Here is a 27,359-nt window from a genome sequence, read left to right as displayed (position 1 = left end):
ACAAATATATGAAACATAACATTGCAAATAAAATAACAAGTACCTTAAAATGTTGTAAATGCCACCCCCCCCCCCCCCCCCTACAGCATTTACATTAAAGGTCCCATGTCATGCTTTTCCGGTTAATACCCGTCCCCTTGTGTGTTATGAAGGTCTTTATGCATGTATACGGTCTGTACACCCTGTAGCGAGTAAAACTCTAACACAGAAAATACCTGTCTATGCTGCCCCAAAACGCCTCGTTGGAGATTTCTCTTTTTCTTCCTGGGTACAGTGACGTGCCCATACCCAAATGGACCGATCCTTGGAGCTCCTCACACACACACACACTCTCTCAGCGGCGGAACTGTGGCGCGCTTACACTGTAGGTGCGCCGTGTTTGGGGGTGCGGGGGGGGGCGAATGGACGCGAATGGACCCCTCCCGTGTCCATTCGCGATGTCTCGCGGTCTCGCAGACCCCACGCAGCAAGCAGGAAATGAACCCAGCTCACACTGTCCGCTCCTCGCAGCAACGTCCCGCCAACACGGCACCCAGACCCCACGCAGCATTCTCATCTGTTTGTCATTACTGGTGTCATTTTCTGGTTGCTAACGCCATTGTAATACATAATCACTGATGTTCCGCTGTAACAGTGGTGGACTCATCAGAACAGAGTGGGCGAGCTGACCAATCAGAGCACAGTGGGCTCACGGGGAGGGGGGGGCAGGAGCTCCAACAAGCCGTGTAGGACAGAGAGTGAATACACATACTATACAGAGATGCTGTATGAGAAACCAATGTGAGTTTGAAAAATTGCACAATATAAATCTATTCTAGTAGACCTCAACAATGGAATTATGATCAGTAGAAATGGCCATGACATGGGACCTTTAATAACAAACCTCAACTGTAATTCTCCACCTGACCGCTATTAGCCCTCAGTGTTTCCCGCCTCTGTCACTCACCTGCTCCTCATTAGCCAATCAGAGAGCTTCCTCGAGACACCCTCACTGTCTGCACACTGCAGCTCAGAAGCATTTATCGTGTTTAAAAAAATAGTATTTATTTTATCCTCAAGCACTCGACCTGTGGCACTGCTTGTGTTACACATTTTACAGTTATTCGTGGAAGTCATGTGATACAGGGAACGCTATAAATCAAGAAACAGGTCAAAAGATTGGGGAAATGTGCCCAACAATTCAACGAAATGTAACGTCCTACAAACCTCCTCAGGAAAGTGAAACACTCCGCTCTTATATTTTCACTCTGACTTGTTTTTCTCAACCTTGCATCACCTCCATTTCGGCTAATTCCTTGTTCCCAGCAGAGAAACACTGGACCGGATCAGACTTTATCCTGGTTTCCCTTCAGGAACTGGGGCAGGCTGCACGGATCAGACCTGTGAAACTTCTCCTCAACCAAATTAACAGCAACAGAAAAATAAAACAGGACTTTAAAAACGTCCTGCGACTTTGTATTTTAATCGTTTTGTGGCTACACTTCACACAATTCACGAGAGTAAACTGAAGGTGCCCCGGTGGTCAATTTCACTCAGCGAGGACAACACACGCCGAGATCGGTGAGTTTGTATTAATTTTTCTGATATGAATTTTTAAATGTCTATTATATCTTGCTAATTCAAAAAAGAAAATCCTCTTTTTTTTTCTAATATTTGTTCTTAACATCCTGCTCAAAAATCACAATCAACACTACAATATTTCCATATAAATTGTGTTTTTTATTCCAATTTTGATACACTGATATTTGTTCAACATCTTAGTTACATAATTCACGAGATTTGATGCATAACATCATGTACAATAAGTATGGATAATCGCTATAGTTAACACTGAGATAAACGGTGTTTCTTGTACTATCTTGTACTGGCAGTCTGGCATCTGATCTCCACATCCACAGGGACTCACTGCAGCCTCTGATCTGCTGCCATGTTTGCTTCTTTTAGAGAAAAGTGTGTTCCACTTTATCAGAGAGAGATTTGCTCCTCAGGAATGCTAATGCGGAAAACACCAAATCCTGCTCGGTGTTAATACCTCTGATTTACTTGTAAGTGGCTTGTTGGACCTCCAAAGTGCTTACTGTTCTGTGGTTAACTCTGTAATATCAACTAAGAGGTTGAATATATATACAATGTTTAGAAAAACAGATTTCTTTATTTGTATTCACTGTCATACACATGCAGGAAGTATTCCAGTTATGCATTATGACTCTGAAGGGCACTTTACAACAATAATAATAATATTTCAACACAATGTCTCTTTAACAGATACAGTTTATAGCTTTTTATAAAATAAAAACATAATTTATAATATTATTTCACAAAAGTATCCATGCTGCCTCACAAAGGCAGTTCATTTATTTTGTGTGTACTTGTACTTGTAGATGTTTTCTAACTTAACTTTTATTTTACTCGCTGAATTTATAATTTTAGTTGATGCATTACTGTGCTCAATACTTTAATTTAGCAGCTGGTAAATATGAAACTAATTTTTCACTATTTACTGGGTTAGGTAGTTTGTAAATGTTACCAATCTAATCCTATTAAACAAAGTCCTGTCTTTAACCATAATATAACATCAAATGTAGTGGAGTAGCAGTATAGAATAGAAGGAATGGAAATACTCAGTTAAAATATAAATGCCTCAAATAAATATTTAAACGTAGTTACTTTTCTCCACTGATTATGTTCAATGCACTGTTACCCTTTTTCACTGTCATTTTCTGCTCTGATTGCTGTTGTTTATTTCCTGATGTGTATTTCTCTCCTCTTTCAGATGATAACAACAAGCCTTCTGATTGGTTCGAGCGTTGAGTGACAGCTGGAGGTTTGTCAGGATGGGCAGGAAGTTGGATCTGTCCGGGCTGACGGACAACGAGGCGGAGCACGTGCTGCAGGTGGTGCAGAGAGACATGAGGCTGCGCAAGAAGGAGGAGGAGCGCCTCAGGTCAGATACGATAATACTTAAAATGTTCTTGCATCACAGCGGCTCCATTTCCAACATCAAACAACAAAAATACTAATTATACAGTACAACTGCAACCATTAGTCCACTCATTCATTAAATGACGGATAAACGACAACAATTTTGATAATCGATTCATTGTTAAACTACAATTTCTACTACATTCCTGACATTTTATTGACCAAGCAAATAATAAATGGGTAAAACAATAGTTACTTGCAGCTCTACTAATGCTGTCTACCATTTCAGAAATTCTAATTCAAAGGTTTTATTGTCATAGGCACATGGCAAATGGCAATGAAATTCTTCTGACCCGAGCTCCTCCAACAATGCAACATCAGTGTTTCTCCTATATACAAATAGCGGCGGCGCCAGCCAGGTACCACAAAAATAAATAATAATAAGTGGCGACCCTTTTTGATTTTTGATCGTTTGTTACGTGGATTTGTAGTATTTGTGTTACTGTATGTTCAATAAAGGTGTATTTAGCTAAATCTTGAGACATTGCCACTGTATGTACTAGGCCTCAAGAGCCTTTCTTGTGCACGCGCACACACTAAAAAATTCCATGCGCTCCGCACTCACATTTTGCCTTAGCACCGCTGCTAGGGGAAACACTGAACATATATAATAGAATACAAAAATACAGACACAAAATAGTGCAAGAAGTCTATATACATGTACATAGAATATGATATGTACAAGAACAGAATATGAAATAATGTACATTAAGACAAAATTAAATACAGTTTATTGCGGTGATAACTATTTCTATGAATAATTTATTGTTGAATAAAAAATATCTGTGAGTAAAGAGATATGAAAGAAAGATGTTAAAATTAATCAAATGGAAACTTTAAACCATATTGTAAAAGCAGTCACATTGGTTGGGGCTCAGTGTGCATTCGAGGCATTTTTACATCTCTGAGGGTGTTTTCCTATCCTGCGTCTCTGCTCCGGACAGGAAGTGACCTCCCTTTCCTGTTGTACTCAGAATGGTTTCCTCAAAACTTCCCCAACAAAACAAGTTGAATCACAAAGACAGAATAAGATGCTAATTGTGTGCGAGAGACAGAGGTACATAATAGTAGGAAATGATTTGTCTGCTTGTCATAGGTTAAAAATAATAGTCGTGTAATTTCATTCTGACTCTTTTACCTGCTCCATGTGCAATATTATTTTTCTGCGTACTTAACCAAAAAAGCTTTTAGCCATCAGGGTACCCAATCAAAGATAACACACTCAAGATAAACCTAATGGATGTTATTTCCTAAAGAGTTCCAACAGAGGAATGCATTCATGTTCAAGGTTCAAGGTTCTTTATTTTGTCATACGAACATATCTACAGTGTAGTTATGCCGATGAAATTCTTAGGTCACAGGCTTCTCCAACAGTGCAACACAATAACACAGTGGACGGATATCTACCCTATGGGACATTTACTTAATGTGAGGAGTATATTCATTTTCTTGGTGATGGATGCTGTTAAATTCAACTTGTTTTTTATATGACTGACTTGCAACAACATCACACTTTGTTTTTCATGCCTTTTTTTTCTTTCCACTTTCAATGTCTCTTAGATTCAACTGCTTATTGACATCTGAAGTGTGAGCCTAGTGGCCATACTGTAACACAGAAACTGCCTCTTTCCTTTGGGCACCAAGCCAAAGAGGTTGTAATATAAACAAAAACACATATTGCTTTTGCATAGTGTAAGTGGATTCCCTTAGAATAATACACATTTGATTAGCTATATTAGTCCTCAAATTTGAACTTGTGTTTCCTTTTTTCGGTAGAACAATTTGTGAGCTTTAAATTCAAGATATGTTTTTAAAAAGTGCTCTTGACGGCTTACCTAAAATAAGAGCACAATTAGAAAACAATGGTGCATCCATGAACTCAAACGGTACTAACAAAAAAACTAAACAAATCATGGATTCGAACAAAAACTTTCTTGTGTAATTTCCTGTATGACGGCCATTGACATGGGGTCATGTACCATTTCCAGATATCACATCTGATGGTAAACCCTTCACGTCTTGCAGGGTTTGCACTGCTTCCTCTTGTCGCTTAGTGAACTCTGACTGCATCCTGCTTTTCAATTTCTTTCTCTGACACCCTCTGAGATGAAATCCAGGAGCCGCTCTGAATGTCAAACTGCGAAGAGTGATAGCCAGGCGAGGGGAAGAGTAGAAAGGAAAACAGATGAGAGATGAGAGATGAAGACGGCACTGAAGTTGGCTTTTCTTGTGGTTAGGGTTGCAAGACAGGGCCTCCCTTCTTCTAATGCAGAGAGGAAATGTCTCTGCTGACTGATAGCAGCATTATCTTGTAACGGTGTGTGTGTGAAAGAGAACTGAAATATCACACAGCTATTGGTAACAGACCTAATATTAAGCTAGATCAAATATTCCCTCCCTTACTCTCGAGGTTGTTGCATCAGTATAATTACTGCAGGTAATTTTACTCATAAAAAAAGAATATTTTAGGATGATATGCATGTGTCTTTCAACAGGGGGAGTCATGAGCAGAGATAAAGGTTTTCAAAACAGCAGTAAACATTTTATTTGTGTTTGTTATTTTACCTAATGACTTATGAGATACGCAGACAAACGTTATATGTACCCTTCAAAAAGGTAGCATCTTGTGTGATTGTTATCAGTTAATGTGCTGAGAAGAAATAGAAAATAATCATACAAATAAGCTTATCTTAATTCTATTCTTGTTTTATTGACGCATTTTATTGCAGAGTTTCCCTTTTCAAATGTCTTTTTGAATGTCACATCCAACCAGGATGAAGTCATTATTATTTTAATTACTAATTAAAATATTTCCAAACGGATTGGTTCTGTATTTTATAAATATGCATATTTAAAATTATTTATTATTCGTCATATATTTTACACATAATCCCAACTTTTCATGCTTATGGAATTAACTTTGATATAAATAAAACTCTGCGTTATATTTCCAATACAATATTCAAATAGGACCAACCAACAAAAAAACAATCAATAAAACAAATTACACAGAGGAAAAGTCTCGCCAAAATTAATTTCAGCCACAAATCATGGGAATAAACAATCTCAATTATCCTCTTTTATGTTGGAATCTTCCAACACAAGAGAAATAGACACATTCACATACATGCAGCTCACATCAGTGGACGTCCCTTCATTTTATGGGTTTGAAACTGACTTTTTGTGAGGATTATTGCAGCTGACAGCTCGAGCCCCTCCTGCTTGTTCTAGTTTTACACCCGAAGATAGAAAGCTGCTTTAGACGAGGCTGTGTGAGGACGCAGCTTCTCTTCAGATAAACTGCACAGAGTGAGCGGATCAACATCTACAGCGTGTTTCATGCCTCTAAATTATTCAGATGAGAGTCAGAGAGATGATGAATGACTGCTGTTGTTGCATCTTCCTCTGTTGGCTCCTTAGCTTCAGCTTTGTCTGCTGAGTTGTGTTTACACATGTGAATGGATGTTATTGTGTTCATGTTTATTTCTGCAGGTTACTCTGCTACCCTCCTGTGCCTGAGTTATTAATACCTTCACTAATGGAGTGTGCTGCTGAAGTGAGAGGGCAGCTGAGGGTCACTGTCAGATATTTATAGTTTGGAAATCCCTTTCATCCCCGACTCACACCATTTCTAAAGTTGGAGAAGAATAAAACTGTCCCACCAAGGAAGGTCCATTTGTCGAGGTCTGGGGGGCTTAAATGGACCCATTTAAACCCAATAGTTTAACGTTGGAGCAGTACGGTTTTTAAAGATCAATTATCAATTCACTTTAAAACATCCATATCAGGAGGCAAATGTCCTTGAAGTGAATACCGTCTCTACAAATCTCTGTAAAAAGGAAAGGAGGAATTCCTTTTTGGCCTTACATTTAGAATTACATTTAAAACTGAAATAAAATGAACGTTGTAACCCACAGTGGCTCTTTCTGCTGCCTCTGTCCTCTGTCTTCGTGTTGTCAGACTCCATCAGTCTGCAGCAGTAATCACCTATAAATGATTCAGTCGTGGCTGGTGCTCCTGCCGTCCTGATGGGAAAATAACGGATTTCTGTGACCAGCGCTACTTACACAAGTTCCAATTTGCCTCTCTTCTGCCTCCATCCATCTTGTTTCTCTACAGTAATGTTGTATTCTGTCACTATAAGTCGCAGTCGGCCATGTTTGCATCTGTTTGAGATGCAGCGACTGTTCATGTGTACGTGGTTGTGGATACTTTGCAGTTGTATTGCTGGGCAAGCTACATGCATGGAAAACTAGTATTATGATAAACAAGGAAATGTTTAATTTTTCTTGTGGAAATCTGCTGCAAAACTATTCTTTACAATTTTTGAAATGTAGAAAACTATTTTTTTATATATTTGTAAAACATTGTCTACATAGAAATCCAGTGGTGGAAGGAGTACTCAGTAAGTAACTTAATTAAAAGCAATACCAGAGTGTACTCAAAGTTAGTCAAGTGTTTTTAGTAAGTAAAAGTACCAACATCTTAAGGACTTTGATATCCTATGTAGCAGCACATTAACAGCATTTCCTAAAACTGTTATTTTCCAAATAACACATTTCTATGTTGAAGCTTTACTTTTAAACCAACATAAAAGAAAAGCCTTCAACAAAATAAAAATAAAGACATTTTTGTATTTTTAATTGCATGACAAACAGTCATGTGAGCAACAGCTCCAGATCAGCCACTTAATGGACCTTGTGGCCTTTTTTTCTTGTACAATAATAAACATTTATGGTTCCCCACATTCGTAGAAAAGCTCCTGCTGCTGCAGAGGAGAACAAACTAATGTATTATTCAGCACGTCCGCCTGCTTCAACCTTTACATGAGCACAGCAGGTGACATTTAAATGAATGTGAAGTGATAAATGCTTTGTTCAAATATTCAAACAAGACATTTATGGATAATAATTTGACTTTTAATAAGAGCTCACTGCTTTTCGCCACCTTGGAATGAATAATGTATGTTAATATAAGTCAGATATAACCACCAAAAAAGCAAAGACTTAATAGAACTTTGATTTTCATATTTAATTAAAAAATGTTTTTATATATTCATGTTTCATTACATTACATGTCACTTGTTAGATGCTTTTATCCAAAGCGACTTACATACTCAATACTGTGGGCAATCCCCACAGGAGCAATTTGGGGTGAAGTGTCTTGCCCAGGGACACAACGACATGCTGACTGCAGTGGGGTTTGAACCTGTGCTCCCCTGATCCGAACACCAACGCACTAGTCCACTGCGCCACAGCCTCCCTTACGTTTATATTTGTTTATATTAAATTGTACAATTGTTACATTTCCTGATTTACCACACTGTATGTATCTTTCAAAATCTGAAAATCTTTTTCAATCATCATTTACCTTTGTAATGATGATTAGAAAATAACGACTTTGTGAAACCATTTTAAGCTCATTTTCAGGTTCATATTTGTATTTTTTACATTACATTTCATTTAGCTGACGCTTTTATCCAAAGCGACTTACAATTATCAATTACAGGGACATTCTCCCTGGAGTAACTGAGGGCTACGTGCCTTACTCAAGGGCACACTAGTGGTGGTGTTCCTGGAGGGATTTGAACTCACAACCTTCCGATCTTCAGCCCACCTCACTATCCATTAGACCACCACTACCACTATTTTGTGCCTGTACTGTGACATGTTTACATGCTGTTCGTGAGTGTTACATAGTGATGTCACTACGTTACAGAAGTAATCAAAGGAGTCCAATGGAAGCGTTTCAGGCACGGGGGGGGGGAGTGAGAGAAACTCCCTCTGGAGGGGACTTTGGGATTTTAGCCTTTGTTGACCATTAACATGCACAAGAACCTTTAACACACTACAGGAAAGGGAAAACCCAGAATATCATACATTTATTTTCTGCTCCATTTCCATTAAGAGTTGGCAGAGGTCAGTATGACTGGGTGTGTTTGTATGTACTTCATGTCTTCAAATAATATCCTATTTGACTCAGTAAACTATCAGAGAGGAACCACAGCCACACACTTAAATATGTAATAGTATTTTCCCGCTGTATAACTCTCTCTCTCTCTCTCTCTCTCTCGCACACACATTCCTGGTTTCACTATCATCCTCCCTCCACCCTCCCCTCCTCGCTCCCTCCCCCCACAGTGATCTGAAGCAGGAGCTGGATGAGGAGGGCAGTCGCTGCCTCCTGCTCTCACGGCAGAGCTGCTTCAACCGGCGCTGCTGCATCCGCTGCTGCTCACCCTTCAACTTCCTCCTCAACCCAAAGCGCCCGTGCCTCGACTGCCACTTCAACGTCTGCAAGGCCTGCCGTGTCTACAGCAAGCGAGACAAAACCTGGCTCTGCTCCGCCTGCCAGAAGAGCAGGTAGGTCGGGTGGTGAACTAGTGTTAGTGTCTTAATATAAATAGAAGTAGTGCAAGTGCTGGTGGTGTTATTGTTGGTAAATGTTGACTGCATTTATATAGATATTTTTCCAGTTTTTACAACCCCTCAGTCAGCATTCACACACCAGAGGCTGCCTTACAAGGTGCAACATGATTGAGGAAACTAGGATTCACACACACTCACACACTGTTGGCCATGCCATCAGGAGGAACTTGGTGTTAAGTATTTTGCCCATGGCGATTTGACGGCTTGGGCTGAGATCGAACCCCCCTCCTTCTGATTGGTAGACGACCACTCTACCACAGTCACCCCTGTGGTGTAAGTGTTAGTAGTTGTAGTGGTTTTTATTTTAGTCTTAGTGTTAGACGTGATAGTGTTTGTGGAGTTTCTGCAGATGGTTTGTGCGTACATGAGACTAGATTAAGGATGAGAGGGTGACGGTGACGTCAAATGCTATTGTGCTATTTCTGCTGCTGGAGAGATGGATTTGGCACTTATTACTCACTACAAACTCACTAAGATAGAGAGCAAGATAAAGTTGGTCACTGGCTAAACATTTGTACTCCGTATAAATGCAAAAGTAACTTGATCGACAGGAAAATATTAATACATTATTGGAAAATGTATTAATTGTTAGGAATTCTTCATGCAAAAAATGCATGCAATGGAGAATCTCAGTTGTCCTCTTAATGATGAAGACAGTTTTGTAAGGAGCGATGGCAGTCAAACCTCAGTTTTCTACACTTAACTGTTCTGTTTTAATGAGATGACAACCACAGACTGCAGGAGTTACCTAAAGGTGTTTCACCCTTGGACACTTCCTGTCACATCCTGTCCACACACTCACTGTCCACACACTCCGTCAGCTCACACACACAAAGTCAGCCGCACAGTGAACAGATGGTAACTCATTAAACGTGCTGACATGAATATCTCTGCAGTACCCTACAGCTGTCATTCCTCATCATTCAATTATATCCCTGTTAATATTAAAGTAACACTTGAAGATGAGACAAACATACATTAGTCTGCTCATGCACAGAATGATATGTTGTTGGAATATTGACATAGAGGTATTTTGTCAAACATATTGTGATATTTGATATATTCCATATCGCCCAGTCCTAATACGGTCACACCAATATAGAAATTACCAATAAAGCAACATATTTTGACACCTATTACTGTGGTTTAATTCACTGAGGGTGCTGTACAGGTGAGAAGATGTATTAAACATCTTTTGAAAGTATCATAATTATATACATTGAGTGTATTTGAACTTCCTGTCTGTGTCTCTCAGGTTGTTGAAGACACAGTCACTGGAGTGGTTCTACACTAATGTGAAGACGCGCTTCAAGAGGTTCGGCAGCGCCAAAGTGCTGAAGACTCTTTACAGGAAGCACCTGGCGGAGCACAGCGCACTTTCAGAGCTTACAGGTAAACCAATCTGTTTATTTGTGTTGTGGATAAAAACTGTTGCAGTCAACTTTGATGATATGAATTAATTTGTGGTATGTGACGCATTTTGAAAGGGTTCATATATCCTGAATTTGACCCCTTTAAACAGATTACTGTAGAGAGAATCTACCCTTATGAGAAGTGATAGTGTGTTTCTATAAGGTTGTATGTGTTGACCTTCAGTATGTGCCTGATTTATTTTGTGTGTGTATACATCCATGTGTTTGATATCTCAAAGTAGCAGTTGTTGGCTTCCTATTTCCTTGGTGGAGGAAATGCAAATAATAATACTACCGCTACAGTACGGTATGAAACAATAAGTGTAGTATAATATATAAAGATATCTAAAAAATAGCAAAGCACATAAATAAATCAGTCCAACAGAGTCAGAGAAGAGCTTTGCTGGAGCCACCCAACCCTGAAAATGCTCTGGTAGTACTACAGTGTCTTAAATAAGACCATTCACCAGGCAGCACATGCTCCAACATGAATGGTCAGAGCGGTGAGGAGTGCATCTGCAGGCCTTTACTTCAGAGTCTCTGATCTGCTGCAACAGACGAGGGATTTCAGAGAATTATGAGTGATTGTGGAGGAGAGGTCGCGGCAGCAGAGGATGCAGAGCTGTGACCCCGTGGGAGGAGGACTGATGTGGGCTGGCAACAGGCCACCGCTCAGCATCTCCTTCTGGTTTACTGTTTTCATTCTCCGCTCACAAACACACTGTATCATACATTTTTATTTGTTTACGACAAAGCACTGTTTTCATCCAGCTGCCAAATGTGCATCTGCATAGTCTGACTCATGGAAAACTGACATTACTTTGCATAAAAACAATGTGAGCTGCATGAAAAGCATCAGAATTAATAGAGCTGACATTTAGGGAAATATCTGTGGGTAGAGCATCATCATGTTAGATTTCAACCCAGTCTCACGGCATTTCGTGTTATAGTCACGAAATGCATTTTATCTATTGATTCGTGTTCACCAACACGATTTTAAAAGCAATGTATTTCTATTGGTAGTATGTTTCGTGCCTGCACCACGTATTTTTGTCCAGTCGGGTCTTGGAATACCAGAAGCTGTGTGGTTCATAAAAACATTTTCTTACTCAATATCTTACCCTAAGCCTAACCCTAACCCGTCCGCGAGGAAAAGAAATGGGGCAAAGAGTCTCAGAATACTGAAATCTGTGTTTTTTAAATCTTTTTTTCCTTCTAATTTGTTATTTACATTGCTTTTAAAATCGTTCTGTGTGACACGAAAAAAATGGCAAAATCGTGTTGGTGAACACGAATCAATAGATTAATTTCGTGACTGTAACACGAAATGCCGTGAGACTGTGTTGTAGATTTGTGTTGCAGTGAAACATTTCCCCATCACTGCTACAGCACCGAACACAGCTCAGAGACATCCTCCTCTAAAGAGTGGCATAAATAACAAAGTGACCCCTGAGGTGCTAGTGAACTGTCAACGGGGGGCGGGGGGGGGGGGGGAATCGAGCCGGCCCTTGACGACCGGCCGTTCTGTGATTCTCCAGATTCTACAGATGGCCAGTCCGCGGAGGGTGGAAAATACATACCGGAAGTAAACAAAGACGTGCAACGGGAAGGTGTTCCCACGGGAAACAAAAACTTAAAATATTAAATGAAACAATCTCATCGCTTAAAATTCACTTATTATGAATTAAACATTCACAAACTTATAATTATGTATTCACATGTTTAACTCTGTTACATATGCACGCAACGAACAGAAGAGCGTAGGGAACTCCGTCTCGTAGCGTGTGTGCACCGTTTTGAAATGCCGCTCTAAATTACCCTTCTTCGGTAAAGCCACGCTCGCATTGCAGATGAGACAGACTTTGAATTGGAATAAACAAAAAGCGAAAATGATATATTTTGGGCTTTTTTGCTTCTGCCATAATTGCGGTCTTGTGTGTGTGTGGACTGTCACTCCTGTGACACGGACAACGTCAGCTAACTAGTGCCCACTGCCCACCAGCCACGCCCCGACACATGGGGTCACGCCAATCACAAAGCTTTGATGCGTTCATTATTCTGGCCCAACCAAAATATAAACCAATACAACTTTAGATTTTATGATGGCAGATGAAAAGTTAATGGGTCAACAAAGCACTTCTAAATCAGTCTAAAGGGGACAATGTCTGTGTATATATAATTGCATTTTATACAACTAGCGATGACATTTTAATATAAGGGACTGCATAGGTTATGTCACAATGTGGGTTTAAAAATGTTTTTGTAGGATGACATTACGTTTGACATTACTGTACATGCCAGGCTTTTGCTTATCATTTTTGTTTTATATTATTGTTCCTACAGTATTTCAAGTTTTTATTAAAGGATTGTTATAATTTAAATGTTGTACTGTATCCAAAATGACCTATTATAAATGTACGATGCGCATCACATTAGCATTATTTGTCTAGTGTAAAAGTATATATAGAAACTAGGGATGGGAACGATTAATCGAATATTCAAAATTATTCAGGTATCGAATATGAGAATATGAGTTATGAATATTTTTATTGTAATTCTTTTTTTCTTTTTTTTTGGGAGGGGTGCCTAAATTGATTAGATATGATCAAATGGAATAATTCAATGTATACGACAGTGCCATAGCTAAGTGTGTTAGGTCTAAAGGTGTGTTTTGCTCCGCTCACCGTTCCCTCACAGCGGGCAGAGCTGCAGGTGCTGATCTCTCTCTCTCGCGTCCGGTTATACTTCACTCGCGTTTATGTCCAAATCCATCAGATCTAGCTAGTTCTAGCTAATGATATGGCTGCTGCCCCTCCCTACATGCAGATCACGCAGACTCAAACCTCATCTTATGCCCAAATTCCAGCTGAGAGGGTCTTCTCTACAGCTGGCCTGATTGTGAATCGCCTCCGCACCCGCCTCTCCCCTGAGTAGACATGCTCATATTCTTAAACAAGAATGAGTATTGAATAGCTGCATTCTGTGCATAGGCCCTGTTATAGGTTGTTGATCTCTGTTGTAATAGGGTTACGTTACCCTAACCCGTTATGTTGTTCGTGTATGATCCCTCTTTAATTTAAAAACCAAGTTATGTTTTAAGCATGAAAGCTGTAGACCTATAGCTGTCAACTGTTCAAACTGTGATCACCAGTTCAAAACGTTTGACACATTCGACTTGGTTTCTATACTTATTTGAACATGTATTTATTTATTTTTCAAAATTAAATTATTATTTTTTTGTCAACATTTTTCCCACATTTTGTTTTTATAGGATATGTACATTTCGGTTAATCGGTTAACGTTTTTGGGGTCGAATATTCGAATATACATTTGCTTTCAAATTCCCATCCCTAATAGAAACTTATTACAGGGACATAAAAACACTTGAGTATAAAACCTTTCTGAGAGTCTCATGGTGCCTTTAGGGTCACTGTGACCTTTTCTGATCATGAGTCTTTTTCTTGCCCCTGTGCTGCGGCCAAATGTGTCCAGACTCATTAGATGTTACAACACACACACACACACACACACACACACACACACACACACACACACACACACACACACACACACACACACACACACACACACACACACACACACACACACACACACACACACACACACACACACACACACACAAAACCATATATTTATACCAGGGGTCACAGAAACACAGTCCATGCTGCTGCCCATGAAATACGTCATTTTGTCTGCAGGATATCTCAGATCAGTGAACTCATGCTTGCCTGAAGAGTGTTCAGCAATGAAAGAGACGAGTGCTCTAAATAACAAATATATAAATAACTACAGTTCACATCGTTTGATATAAATCCTCTCTTTGCTCGTTAAAATGATTGGAAGTGACCTTGTGTTCTGTACTGTACCTCTGAACCAGCGCACAGATCAGGTCGCTGGTAATACCACATGTTAGGCCACGCTAATGCTCTTACATAACCACAAATGGCTGCATTGTTAATGAATATTTACACGTCGTGAAAAGAGCTCAGGGCTCAGCATTACAAGGAGAAACTATCCATGGTGTGACAAACCTATAGTGGCAGTGTAATGACATTTAAAAACAAGTAGCAATACAAACCAGAATAAAGTCAGGCTTGGATTAATATAAGATTTAGAAAGTGAAGAATCAAATTATGCTTCTTTGTCTAGATTCATGGAATAACAGATATCTTGCATTGATTGAGGAAAACTTGACAACAAATTAAACTTACACAACACTTATGATGGCAAAAAGTCTTTTTATTTCAGATTTATCCACAAATAAAATGCAAAGTAATTATAATCATTATAATCAAGGACCAATTGAATTGTAAAAACACATTAGATTCAGTTGCACAAATTGTGAACGACCAAATGAAACACACAAGTGAAGCTTTCCTTTTTGTATTTTTTCATTTGTGTGTGTGTGTGTGTGTGTGTGTGTGTGTGTGTGTGTGTGTGTGTGTGTGTGTGTGTGTGTGTGTGTGTGTGTGTGTGTGTGTGTGGTGTGTGTGTGTGTGTGTGTGTGTGTGTGTGTGTGTGTGTGTGTGTGTGTGTGTGTGTGTGTGTGTGTGTGTGTGTGTGTGTGTGTGTGTGTGTGTGTGTGTGTGTGTGTGTGTGTGTGTGTGTGTGTGTGTGTGTGTGTGTGTGTGTGGTGTGTGTGTGTGTGTGTGTGTGTGTGTGTGTGTGTGTGTGTGTGTGTGTGTGTGTGTGTGTGTGTGTGTGTAGAGGGCAGCGGCTACGAGGAGAGTATCTGCAATGAGGGAAGCATCAGTGGGAGCGACTCAGCCTTCTACAGACAAATTGAAGGTGATGATATGATTTATATTGACATTACACATCCATGTTTTTACTGCACAGCTATTTATTTTTATACTATTTAATACAGGTTTTTAATTAAATTAATCAATCAAACTTAATTTATAGTGTCCTTTTCCAAATGAAACGTAACACAAAGTGCTCCATAAAATGCTAAAACAGCTTTTATCCTCATTTTTTTTCAAATAGTATCAAATGTTAGCCAACGAAAGGTTTTGTGCATTAGATAGATATAGTGTGTACTGTATTCAATATCTAAATATAGTGTTAATTATGCTGTATCAAGGAAAGCATTGTATATAAAGTCTCTATCTCAAAGTATTACTGAATTAAAGTAGAGGTTGAATGAATAAATGAATCTGTATTGTAAATATGAAGTTAGCCAGGACATGGTTAGCTTAGCTTAGCATGAAGACTGGAACAAGGGGAATCAGCTTATAGGCCCTTTTTTTATTTAGTTTGTATATACAGTATGTCTTTATTAGTGAGCTTTAGAGGTGTTGGTGGATTTTGTTACGTTGAACAAAGACAGGCTTCTCAGTTTCGCCTTATCAGGCTAAGCTAAGCTAACTAGCTCCCTCTTATATACCTAAATGAACGTCTCGATGACTCTCTGCAAGAAAAAAGCGGTTAAGCACGCTTCCCAAAATGTTAAACTGTTCTGTTAAAACTCGATTTTGTCAGATAAAAAAAGGCAGGGGTCATGATATGACCTTTTCCATGTCAGTTTATATTAAATTATTGCGGTGAACGTCATCTTTAGCGCTCGGGGCAGCTGCCCTACATACCCAGTTGGTAATTTAGTCTTGTAACAGTGAGTGCTTAATTCCAACTCCATACCAGAGTCGCTGCAACTGACCCTCTGTGGCCTTATTATTATTATCCAGTTCAAGGTTTTTCTGGGATCATTGTTATCCTCTCATGAGGCCATCAACTCATATTTGTTACCAGCTGCCATGAATTGAATGCTTTACAGCAGATGGACCAGCTGAGGGATGAATTGTTTCATTTTGCTTCTCGTTGTAATCTTTTGGCAGTCTGTTCTGTTCTCTTGTTTGCTGACCTGCTGTGGTTATACTTTTCCCAGTTCACTGCTCCAAAAGGATAAGTGAAAGCATGAATGAGAAGCTGAAGAGGCCTGATGGTCACGTATCTGTCCGTAGAGCCTCAGTAACACAAATGTGACAGTGAAAACAGATTAGCAGCAAACGGCTTGAAAACAGACACAAAAAATGATGCATTAATCCCCCCTGTGTTTTTGCATTGATTTAAGAAACAACAAAACAAGTGATTATTGGGATTATTGTATGATTATATATGTTTCTTGTGTTCAGAGCACAGCATGGCAGAGACCCTCACTGTGGCCTTGCGGGTGGCAGAGGAGGCGATAGACGAGGCCATTTCCAAGGCTGAGTTCGATACTGCCAGCCAGGTTATTTACGTTGTTCACATGTTATAAATACCCTGCCATGTTGTTAGATTGCATATCTACACACTGCCTTGCACTTTGTGTCCCATAAACTGCTGTTTAACTTGTTTTCTTTCAAAACTGTGTACTATAATAATCCTGTGTATTATCTTTAGCCAGTAATGTAGATGCTGGAGTATGTTATTTTGTCCCCCTGAAGTCCTATGATCATGTTCCTCCTTAATCTGACACCTGCTTTTTCTCTTTTGGGTCAGAGTTTAAATCAGATTATAGAAAACAATCGGGATTACGCTGCAATCCAAATGACGGTTTAATACTCCAGTATAAAAGAACATCAGGGCCATTGTGAGGCCACAAAAAGAAAAGCAAACTAATGTGGGTTATTGGCCATATTTCACATAAATTTACATCACAAATTAAAACACTGTCAGATAAGATAACAAAGAAGTAATTTTATTATTTTTTTTAAACTACATAAATGTCCCATTGCTTGCTTTTGAAGGGTTCTGCTTCATCTGCAAAGTGTCAATAAATAAAAGGTACAAAATCACTTCAGGAGATGCAAAACAACTACAAAATGAGACAAAACAACTACAAAATAAGACAAAACAACTACAAAATAAGACAAAACTACTACAAAGACACAAGAATAGCTACAAAGAGACTTTAAAAGCCGCTTCAAAAAGACTCAAAGTAACTACAAGAGCTGGAAAACGACCACAAAGAGACTCAATGACGACAAAGATAATGAACAACCATGAACACTGATGGGTTGTGTTGCCCTTCTATATTAAGTGCAATACATCTTGCTGTCGTGGTTCATATTATCTCAGGATATTTTTGCTAAAGCAACTTCTTCAAATATTTATAACTCCATAACTATCTGCAAGTTAAATGCCAAAGTACACTTCTGTTTCCGCAGCCACTTTCTAAAACACTACCGTGTGTTCGAAAAGATTTGCTCCCCACTAATCCGTATCCCAAAGCTTTTGAACTTAGTACAGCAAATATGTATATTTAGAGCGTACGTTTAGAGGCCTAATCAGCTTATGCTTTGTATTTGTGTGTGTGTGGTGCTGAATGGCTTTCTAATTTGTTTGTGTGTTTGTTTGTTTGTTTGTTTGTTTGTTTGTTTGTTTGTTTACCAGGAGAAGCAGAATGAGGCTCTGTACCTGCGGGAGCACAGAGGACAGCTCGTTGAGGAACTGTCCAAAACTATTGTGCAGAAAGTAAGAAAGGAAACATATTTTGCTTCCTGAGAAATACACACTTTGCACAGTAGCAGTTTTATAGTGTATGGTGAGGTTGACTCACTTTGTTTAAAAATCCAATGTGTGATACTCAATCATCTGTTTTTCTACTCCTAACATATAAAAAACATCTTGAGAAAGAAAATCAGCTGATGTTTGATTTCTGCATTTGAACGGAGAAATCCTCAGAACTAATCATCTCCCTGTGTCTCTTAGATTATTAGTAGGAGAAACACTTTGGCTGAGATGAGGGCAGAATATGACCAGGTTTGGCCAATTGAACACAACACTGACCTTCATCATCCTCATCATCATCATCATCCTGACTGTGATCAAGCCTCCAGCTCCATTAAACACCAACCAGGCCTCTGGGTAAAAACGTCTCACTTTAGTTTGACTTGGCAATAAATGAACAGGGATGTGTTCAAAACAATTATTTTTTAAATGGTATTATAGTTATTATTAAAGATTAAACCAGTGGTTATGTACAAAAAGAAGTTTAGAAAATGAATTTTCTTTTAAATTTCTCAGAAGGTTTGATTTTAAGGTTTTATATAAGCCATTTAATATAACAGAAAACTATTTGATAAGAGAATTAAAAACCACATTAATGCACCAGTTTTCACAAACTAATAATATCACACAACTCAAAGGTTTTCTATTCTAAAACATTTCTCATTTGTGTGGTGACACCTGCTGGTTAAACTTGTTAACAGGCTCTATTAACTTCACCTTATTGCAGACTCCCAGTGTGACAATAACTTTTATTTTGATCCCTCTCCTCTCAGAGGTCACACTCTGCTTTCTCCCTGCTGGACAATAATCCTGCCGGTCGAATACAAACCACTCAATCGCTGAAGAAGGAGGGAGGCACACTGCCGACCTGGAAGAGTGTCGACCGGCTGGACAACGCTGGTGAGATCCTACTGCTCCTTAACTTTTAAAACCAACCATGCATTCTTCTTTTGATTGGTTCATTTATTTATTTAGCATAAATTACTGTCAATAATGTGTCTGTTTCTGCATGATGTGTGCGCTCACATTGGTAGCGGTGTCGTCGGTGCTGAAGAGTCCAGACGGGAACTGGATCGCCCTGCAGAGCGCCCAGCTGTCCCGCCCCGGCCTGCTGACGAAGAGGAAGAGCCCGTTCTTCAGCGCCCTGGACAGGGAAGCTGAAGTCGTGTCCGCCTACGAGGGAGTGAGCTCCTTTAACGAAACCAAAGCCGACAGCTCGTGGGGCGGCGTCCTGCAGGAGATCCACAGGAAGATGGCCGACTCTAACTTCAACCTGCAGGACGGGATCCCCTTCCAGCTGCCGGGCAGCAGAGACGACCTGCTCTCTGACTCGGAGGGCGAGAGGAAGCCCAGATCTCTGCTGGCGCTCTTTAAGAGGAAGGTGCCCGCGGAGATCAGGACACCTGCATCCTCCAGGAGGACGAGCATCATCGACGTGAACTTTAACGTGGAGGGAAATGGAGAGGAAGAGGAGAGAGAGGTGGCGGCAGAGCCAGAAGTTCTGAAAGTGAGGAGATCCCGGAAGAAAAGAAGGAGTAAAAAACAGTTGTCTTCTTCTGTGCGGGTAGGAAATATAATTTCAAGAAACTAAGAACAGATGAGATGAAATGAGATCTTGTAATAATTACAGGTAGAAAAGAGTTGAATTCAAGTAATGAAACTGATGAACATGGTTCTATTGCACATTTCCTATCAAGGTTAATGCATTTAAAGTCTTTACAACTCGCTTCATTGTAAAAAAATAACAGAGCTGTTAAAATAACCGACTCAAAATGATCAGCAACAATTAAATTATGAATCAAACATGTTGATTAATTTGATTAATTGAAAAAGGAAAAACATAATAAGATGTGAACTTTATTCCTGATAAACTAAGTTAAAAATATCCTGTGTTTCCTCACTGTTGATAATAGTGAGAGGTATTTTCACTATCTATAACTATAACTACATCTAGCTGGATCGAATGTCCCCACATGTAGAAAACTGAATATACTCAAATGCACATCTCATGACAATAACAGTAGTACTTCAATCACTACAGGAAATATACATTTATTCTGAATTCTATTATTTCTTACAGTCACAGGATGACAGCGAGGAAGACGACCATTACCAACAAACATATGAGGCTGCGACCCCGGACACTTTGACCTCTGGAGCCTCCACCCCTGAGTCTGATGACCTTGAGAGTGACATCACAGGAAGTGGAGCCAATCAGACGGAGCAAGAGCTCACGTCAAAACCGCATTTTTCTCAGTCCTCCAGCGGAGAAGAAGAGGGAGAAGAGGCTGAGGATGGAGGAGCGAGAGATGCTAGCGATGATGAACAGAGGGAGGAAGAGAGACAAGAAAGCGAGGACGGATATGAGGAAGATGAGGGTCTTTGGAGGATGGAGATCGACCCTGAGGAAGGAAGAACAGAGGAAGACGAGGAAGGGGATGATGAAGAGATGGAAAGCAGATTGTACAGACTCGTCGCACACTCCAGACGAACATACTTCTCTTCAACGGATGACGATTTAGACAAAGTTGGCCAGAGTGACGCGGAGTGTGACGAAGACAAGGACGAAGACGTGGAGGAGGAGAAGGTGGGGAGACTAAACTCAAAACTCTGTGAGCTAGAGAAAGAAGTCCGGGCCAACCAGTTCTCCTCCACAGAGGACGAGCTGGACAGAGCTGGAGTCATGGATGAAGAAGAAGAGAAGAAGGAGGTGACGGTGAAAGTGTGCAGATTAGTCAACCAAGCCAACGCGACCTTGTTCTCTTCCACAGAGGACGAGTTAGACCGAGTAGGAAGAGGCGAAGAGGCAGAGGAAGCGATGGATGAGGAGACGTTGTGGAAGATGCGGCAGGAACATCTGGACGTCCAGAACACTCGACTCAGAGACCTGGCCAGCCTGGTCAGCGCCTCTCAGTTCTCTTCCTCTGAGGACGAGCTGGAGAGAGTTGGAGAGACTGAGGAGGAAGCAAATGAAGAAGGAATACAGAGGGAAGAGGTTGTGGGAGACCTGAGAGAGTCATTTGAAGATTTAGACGTGGACATGTTTGATGTAATGGGTGAAAATGAGGAAAGAAAGACGGAGAGTAGTGATGAAGACGTTAAAGATCGAACAGAGGTAAAGGAGGGTCGCATGCAGGAGAGAGTACCAGCTGAGGATGAAAAGGTGGTCAAGGAGTACATATGTGACGAAGAAGTAGAAGTTTTGGAAGAGGAGGCGGTTCAAAAAGCACAGGGCTTAGAGAGGAGACAAGAGATGGAGGTTGAAACAGTCATACAAGCGGAGAAAACAGAGGAGGTCATCTTAAACAAGGCACAAGTCCAACCAGTGGATGAAAAAGTGGCGAAGCAACAAGACAAACAGGAAGTAGAAGACAAACAGGAAGTAGAAGACAAACAGGAAGTAGAAGAGAAACAAGAAGAGGGAAATATCAACGAAGAAAGTCAGGACGCAGAAACAGACAGCGATGTGGACGACGCAGAGTTTGAGAGGATCATCAGCAGCATGTTGACGATGACTTTGGAAGACATGCAGGTCGGGACATTAGAGGACGCATCAGAGGAGACAGGAAAGGAGTTGCAGAGTGGAGGCGACGTCAAAGGAAACGAGCAAATTGGGCGAGACGTTTCCAGGAAAAAGGAGAGTGAAGATGCTACAGGCGGGAATGAGAATGAGGGGGAAGACACAGATGTACAAGAAGGACACATAAATGCATCCATGGAAGAGACACCTGAGGTCAAACAGACATGTGAGAGAATAGAAGTGGGTGATGAGGAACAAGAGGGAAGAAGAGGAACAGTCCTGAAGGAGGGGACAACAATGGAGACACAGGGGGATCGTGAAGTTAAAGAAACAGATGAGAGACGTGAAGAAACCAAAGAAAGTGTGGAGGACATGGAGCAGAGCAGCACGTCTTCTCTCCACGGTCTACTGTCCCCTGAGGAGATTCAAAATGTAAGATCTTTATTTGTTGTCTCACTCTGCACACTGATAATGTACGCAACATCACTGTAGGTGGCGTCACTCCCTGCAAGAGGAGCACAAGTCCGATGCTGTTTCAAAACCTGCTTATTTTCTCTTTATGTTCCCCGCTAACAATATGTTGAGATTAGAACATGTAAATTGAAAGAGATAGAAACAATTCAATAGATTAATTTATAAGCATTAAAACACAAGGGTGCTCATTACAGCACGCTCAGAGCTTTTGATGCTAAAGCCTTACTTCTGCCTGGCCTATCAAAGCATTCTCTAATATACATATCAAGCTATTTCTTTATACATCTCAATACATTGTCCTTTACATTTGTCAATTAGCATCTGCTAGTTGAGTTGGGTTCTAGTGCATCATTTTCTACCACGCAACTTCTTTCACCAACAAAAACAACAACACATGAGAATGTAAAAAAAAAAACACATAACTCTCATGTTCTATCAATTTGGTTTCTAATGTGGTTTAAAGTGGACCTATCATGCTATATTTGAAACATATATTGTAGGGCCATACCTATATAAAACATGTCTGTGAAGTTTTTTTTTCAAAATACCAAACAGATCATGCATTTTAGCCATGCCTCATTTCGCTCAATTTGCTCTTTTCCAGCCCTGTTTTTGCAAGGGCTGATTCTGTGAGAAGTCTTCTTCGCTGCTTTTGTGGCAGACTACAGCGCCACTTACAGGCCTGGCATATGTACTACAGCGTCTCCAGCGCTTTCGAGCGGTCTCTCATTCCCCTGATAGGTGGAGAGTTGCCCATATAGGCGGAGCACCCCTTTTCTGACGTCAGAAAAATTCAAATAATAATCAGCTCCGTTGCAGCCCCGTTTTTAGAGATTTGGGTATGGAGGAAAAGAGAGTGTTTTCTGACACTTGGTGAGTTCCCTGACACACCGGGGACACATATTCATGTATAAAAGACGTACAAAAGTGCATTTTGCATGATAGGTCCCCTTTAAATATCTTAGCATGAGGCACATTTACAGGTTTACATTTGGAATTTAATGAGATAAAAAGAAAAGAAAACCTAATATTTCCATATCAACAGGTTCTGTTTCGGAGAGGCTGAGCATTATAAACTTTTACGTAGCTGAATTTGAGCTCATTTCTCCTTTGCTAACTAACTACTAACAACTCTGCCTGATGCTGATTTTCTTCCCCTGTCTGTCCTGTGTTTTCTTCTTCTGTGGTTCTCTGTGTGCTGTAGGGTAGCGACCTGGAGCTTTACAAAACGATTCAGTTCTTATCCACTCTGCTGGAGCAGGTGAGATCTAGCGTTGGCTTTATAAAGGCAGCCTATCGCACGTTCTTCTCTCAATGCTTTCATCTCATTTCTTTGTCTTTTTTCAATATGCTTGTCGCACTGAATGAATTATATTTTATCCATTCAAGTTATTCACTGTGGATATGATAAATCCCCCTCCCCCTTTTGTTTGTTCAAAGCAATAGTGTGAATGAGTTTTCAGCTTTATGGACACTTTTTAAAAATCTCTCATGTGATAAACAAATAACTCACAACAGCAACATCATTGCCAGCCGTCACCATTACCACATCAACCAGTATTTCCTATAGACAGCATATATTTGTATATTTGTCTATATTTGTTAGACGCTTTTATCCAAAGCGACTTGCATACATTCAGTACTGTGGACAATCCCCACAGGAGCAATTTGGGGTGAAGTGTCTTGCCCAGGGACACAACGACATGCTGACTGCAGTGGGACTCGAACTCTGATTCGAAGTCCAGCACACTCCCACTGAGCCACAGCCTCCCATATATATCATTTGCATATAATATCCATGATTAGCAAAGCAGTTAGGAAAAGAAGCATAAATTACCCACCCTGTTTCTGACTCCAGTGTAGTATTTTTTTTAATTGAAATGTTTTCCTCGGTGTCAGAGGTACTCGGCGGTGTCTCTGCACAGCATCACCACGGAGGTCCTGAAGGTTTTGAATGCCACTGAGGAGCTGCTGCTGCAGGGGGGAGGAGACGGCCCCCCACCCTGCACCCCGCTGCCCCCCCACACCGACCCCAAGAAACTGGACCAGCAGTTCTCCAGACTGGAGGAGAACGTAAGATCAGCTTTTTATATGTATTCACTGCAGATGGCTCTGTTTGAAGAGTGTGAAGCTACTGATGACACGTTTCAGTTGAAGCTGTTTTTAATGTGTTGTATGGTGTTAATGCACAAATCGGTCATTATTGAAGAAACAAACTTCATATTTGAAATCAACTGCAACAAAGTATGTTGTAAAACCTTTTTATAAATATATGTCATAAAAACTCATAGTATAGTATGTTCTTACATAATTGTTATTAAAATTGTCATAGTATAGTTTGCCACGGGCTACACAGTTGACTCTCTTAGAAAAACCCAATATATAAACGGGTTTAATTCAGATAATTGCATATGTTTCCAATTTAAAAGACCAAGTTTAGCAGTTACTGTTGTGTTTACCTGGACGTGCTGCAGGTGTACGTGGCGGCTGGAGAGGTGTTCAGTCTGGAGGCGGAGCTTGGAGACCTGGAGGAGGTCGCCCGCGGAGTCTGCAGCGACACGCCCGGCCTGGAGCTCAGCTTCCTGGAGGAGCAGGTCGCCTCGGCCGCCGCCAGGGTGCAGCAGTCTGAGCTGCAGGTGGGTCAATGTATGACTCTGTTTTTAGCTGAAAATGGTATATTAAAGGTCCCCTATTATACTGGTTTTCATCAATATATTACAGGTCTCAGATATATACAAAACATGTCTCTGAAGTGTTTGGCTCGAAATACCAAACAGATCATTGCAGCATCCCATAAACCCCTCTGTTTCAGCCCTGTTTCAAAAGTGCTGATTCTCTGTCTGTGACTTTAGATGAAAATAAGGAGCCCCTCCCCACGTCCCTCTGAGAGATATTTGGTTCAAAAGAACACAATGGTGCTCTAGGAGGAGATTCAGGTGATAAGGTGGGGGGAGGTTACCTTGGTTGGTGATTGGCTAATGGTTACACAAGCCAAGAAAAACGTTATGACATCATAAAGTGGCCAAAATCTGATCAGCTCATTTTCAGACAGGTTTTTATATAAATGGATCAGGATAAAAAGAGGGCGATTCTTTTTTCCTGAAACTTTCAGAATCTCTTTACACAGAGGGGACACATGTTTATGTATAACATAAATGTAAAAGTGGATTTTGCATAATAGGTGACCTTTAAATACTTACTGCCATGTTTGGGAGCTGTGTGAAAAGTTGATGAAACACAGATCGGCCTCATGGGGGCGCTGTAGTCAAAGGTTTCATATTGGAAAGACAACCATAACAACATCTGTGTGATCTTAATCAAACATGTTTCTGTTGTTCCTGCTTCAGATTTCTGACATATCGGCCAGAATTGCTGCTCTGAAGAGTGCGGGCCTGAATGTGGACACACAGCAGGCCCGCTTCACCAAGACCCGGACCGTTCCATTTATGGTACATCTATATTAAATTATTATCATCTCCTATTAACTACCACAACATTATGTCAAACAGCTCGGGCAAGAATTACAACTGGTGTTGTGTCTTGTGTGTTTGCAGCCGGTCACTGTGGACTCATCGAGGCAGCAGAGGAGGAGACTTCCTGCTCCACCTGTCAAAGGTAGGAGTGTGTCCTGATTATAGTAAACCTACTGTGCCTGTGTGATGCAATACATATGAATTGTCTCAGTTAATGTAGATGCTGTTAAAAAAATGACATGCATAAATGCTTTATACTAACGATCAAATATATTTAACTTGGATGGTTTAAGTGTGTTTTTAGATTAACATTTTACTACAGATTTTTTTTTGGTTTGCATACTAACTGTTGTGAATATACTTAAATGTAACGTTCGGTATGGGAAATATTTGTATGGAGTTATACTGTAGTCTCATTATTGAATCTTTGGAGACACAAAACTAATTATATGACGTACTTGTCCAAACATGCATTAATAACCAGCCGCTGCTTTTGTTTATCTCATCACCATAACATTGAAAAGAAACAAGAGATACAGATGTAGTTGAGACAAGAATGTGTTCAATATGAAGTGATGTATTTTATTAATGAGCCTTCGATGTCTTTGAAATTACATACAAATTAATACATAATTTGATTGATTTTCTGCCTTTTGTTTGATCTCTCTCTCTCAGAGGAAAAGGAGGAAAACTAAGTCTCTGAGCGAGACCTCAGCAGTGCCTTCGCCTGCTCCTGCAGGACAGCGTGCCTTCAATTATTTCATTTAGACTAACATGCCTCAAATAACACAGGATCAGCGCTGTGTGTCCCTGAAACTGTTTATCCTGTCAACTGTTCAACATGTACAGTAGATATATCTACCGTATAACAGCTTGAGTTAACCTGGTGCAGAGGAGAGGGTTAACCCTTCAGCTCTGGAGAAAATCACTAACATTTGACTTTTAAAACTCTTTTAGATTTCCACAAAGTGGGATAAACTGAAATGATTACACTAGTGTATTACAGCAGAGGACAAGAAATCTTGTTTTAATGAAAATATTCTATTTAGATTCATTTTTAACATCAGTAGTAGTCCATTTACCTTGCTGATGAAAACAGCGATACAAACATTGTATAATGACTGAAAAGACACTGAAGTCGTCTAAAACCTGCATTTACACAATTTTTACCGTTATACCATAAATATACAGATACATGGGAAATAATGTAGACAAGTATTGCTGCTAGACTGTATCATGTGTAAAATAAATATAGATATGTATGTTTGAAATGTAATGTACATCAAACCAATCAGTATATGTTGTTTTCTGCCTCTATTACTTAGTTCAGAAAATAAAGTAAACTCTAAAAAGACCCTTTGCCTTACTGTATGAATGTTTCTCTCCGAGGTAAACAGCAGTGAGACGCTGTGCTCCGATGAAGGTGGGTGTAATGGTGAGGAATGTAGCCTGTATTTTTGAGATGAGGATGTGACACCCGAACATGAGATTCCTGCTTGTGAAGAAGGTGTGGGAACGACACATAACAGACGTCTTTCAGAAAGAAATGGTCTGAAGA

The 27,359-nt window shown here is 40.2% G+C and overlaps 1 protein-coding gene across 2 annotated transcripts; it reads left to right on the top strand.

Moving 5' to 3' along the window:
• Positions 1-1,097: 1,097 nt before the first annotated feature.
• Positions 1,098-27,313, top strand: si:ch211-106h4.9 (rab effector MyRIP). 2 transcript variants are annotated; one of them, XM_034153093.1, is made up of 16 exons: positions 1,098-1,560; positions 2,774-2,944; positions 9,123-9,344; positions 10,666-10,802; positions 15,551-15,631; positions 16,975-17,072; positions 18,218-18,298; positions 18,536-18,691; positions 19,108-19,234; positions 19,369-19,898; positions 20,415-22,286; positions 24,228-24,401; positions 24,803-24,964; positions 25,676-25,777; positions 25,883-25,943; positions 26,477-27,313. In XM_034153093.1, exons 2-16 carry the CDS (start codon positions 2,835-2,837, stop codon positions 26,494-26,496), a joined length of 3,933 nt encoding a protein of 1,310 aa, XP_034008984.1. In that variant the 5' UTR covers positions 1,098-1,560; positions 2,774-2,834; the 3' UTR covers positions 26,497-27,313. The 2 variants fall into 2 exon arrangements, with proteins under 2 accessions (XP_034008984.1, XP_034008985.1); XM_034153094.1 differs by having other exon boundaries at positions 26,486-27,312.
• Positions 27,314-27,359: the final 46 nt, after the last annotated feature.

The sequence above is a fragment of the Trematomus bernacchii genome, unplaced genomic scaffold (genome assembly GCF_902827165.1).
Source record: "Trematomus bernacchii unplaced genomic scaffold, fTreBer1.1, whole genome shotgun sequence".
In the NCBI taxonomy this organism is placed as follows: Eukaryota; Metazoa; Chordata; class Actinopteri; order Perciformes; family Nototheniidae; genus Trematomus; species Trematomus bernacchii.
Note: the sequence above shows the minus strand (reverse complement) of the source record. Positions and strands in the feature narration are given on the sequence as shown.

What these genes read in the sequence shown, in the direction of transcription:
- si:ch211-106h4.9 (XM_034153093.1), top strand. Translation starts at nt 2,835, where the DNA reads ATGGGCAGGAAGTTGGATCTGTCCGGGCTGACGGACAACGAGGCGGAG. An exon ending in AACACCAACCAGGCCTCTGG is followed by an intron (nt 18,692 to 19,107) that starts GTAAAAACGTCT and finishes CTCTCCTCTCAG; the next exon opens with AGGTCACACTCTGCTTTCTC. An exon ending in TCTCCAGACTGGAGGAGAAC is followed by an intron (nt 24,402 to 24,802) that starts GTAAGATCAGCT and finishes GACGTGCTGCAG; the next exon opens with GTGTACGTGGCGGCTGGAGA.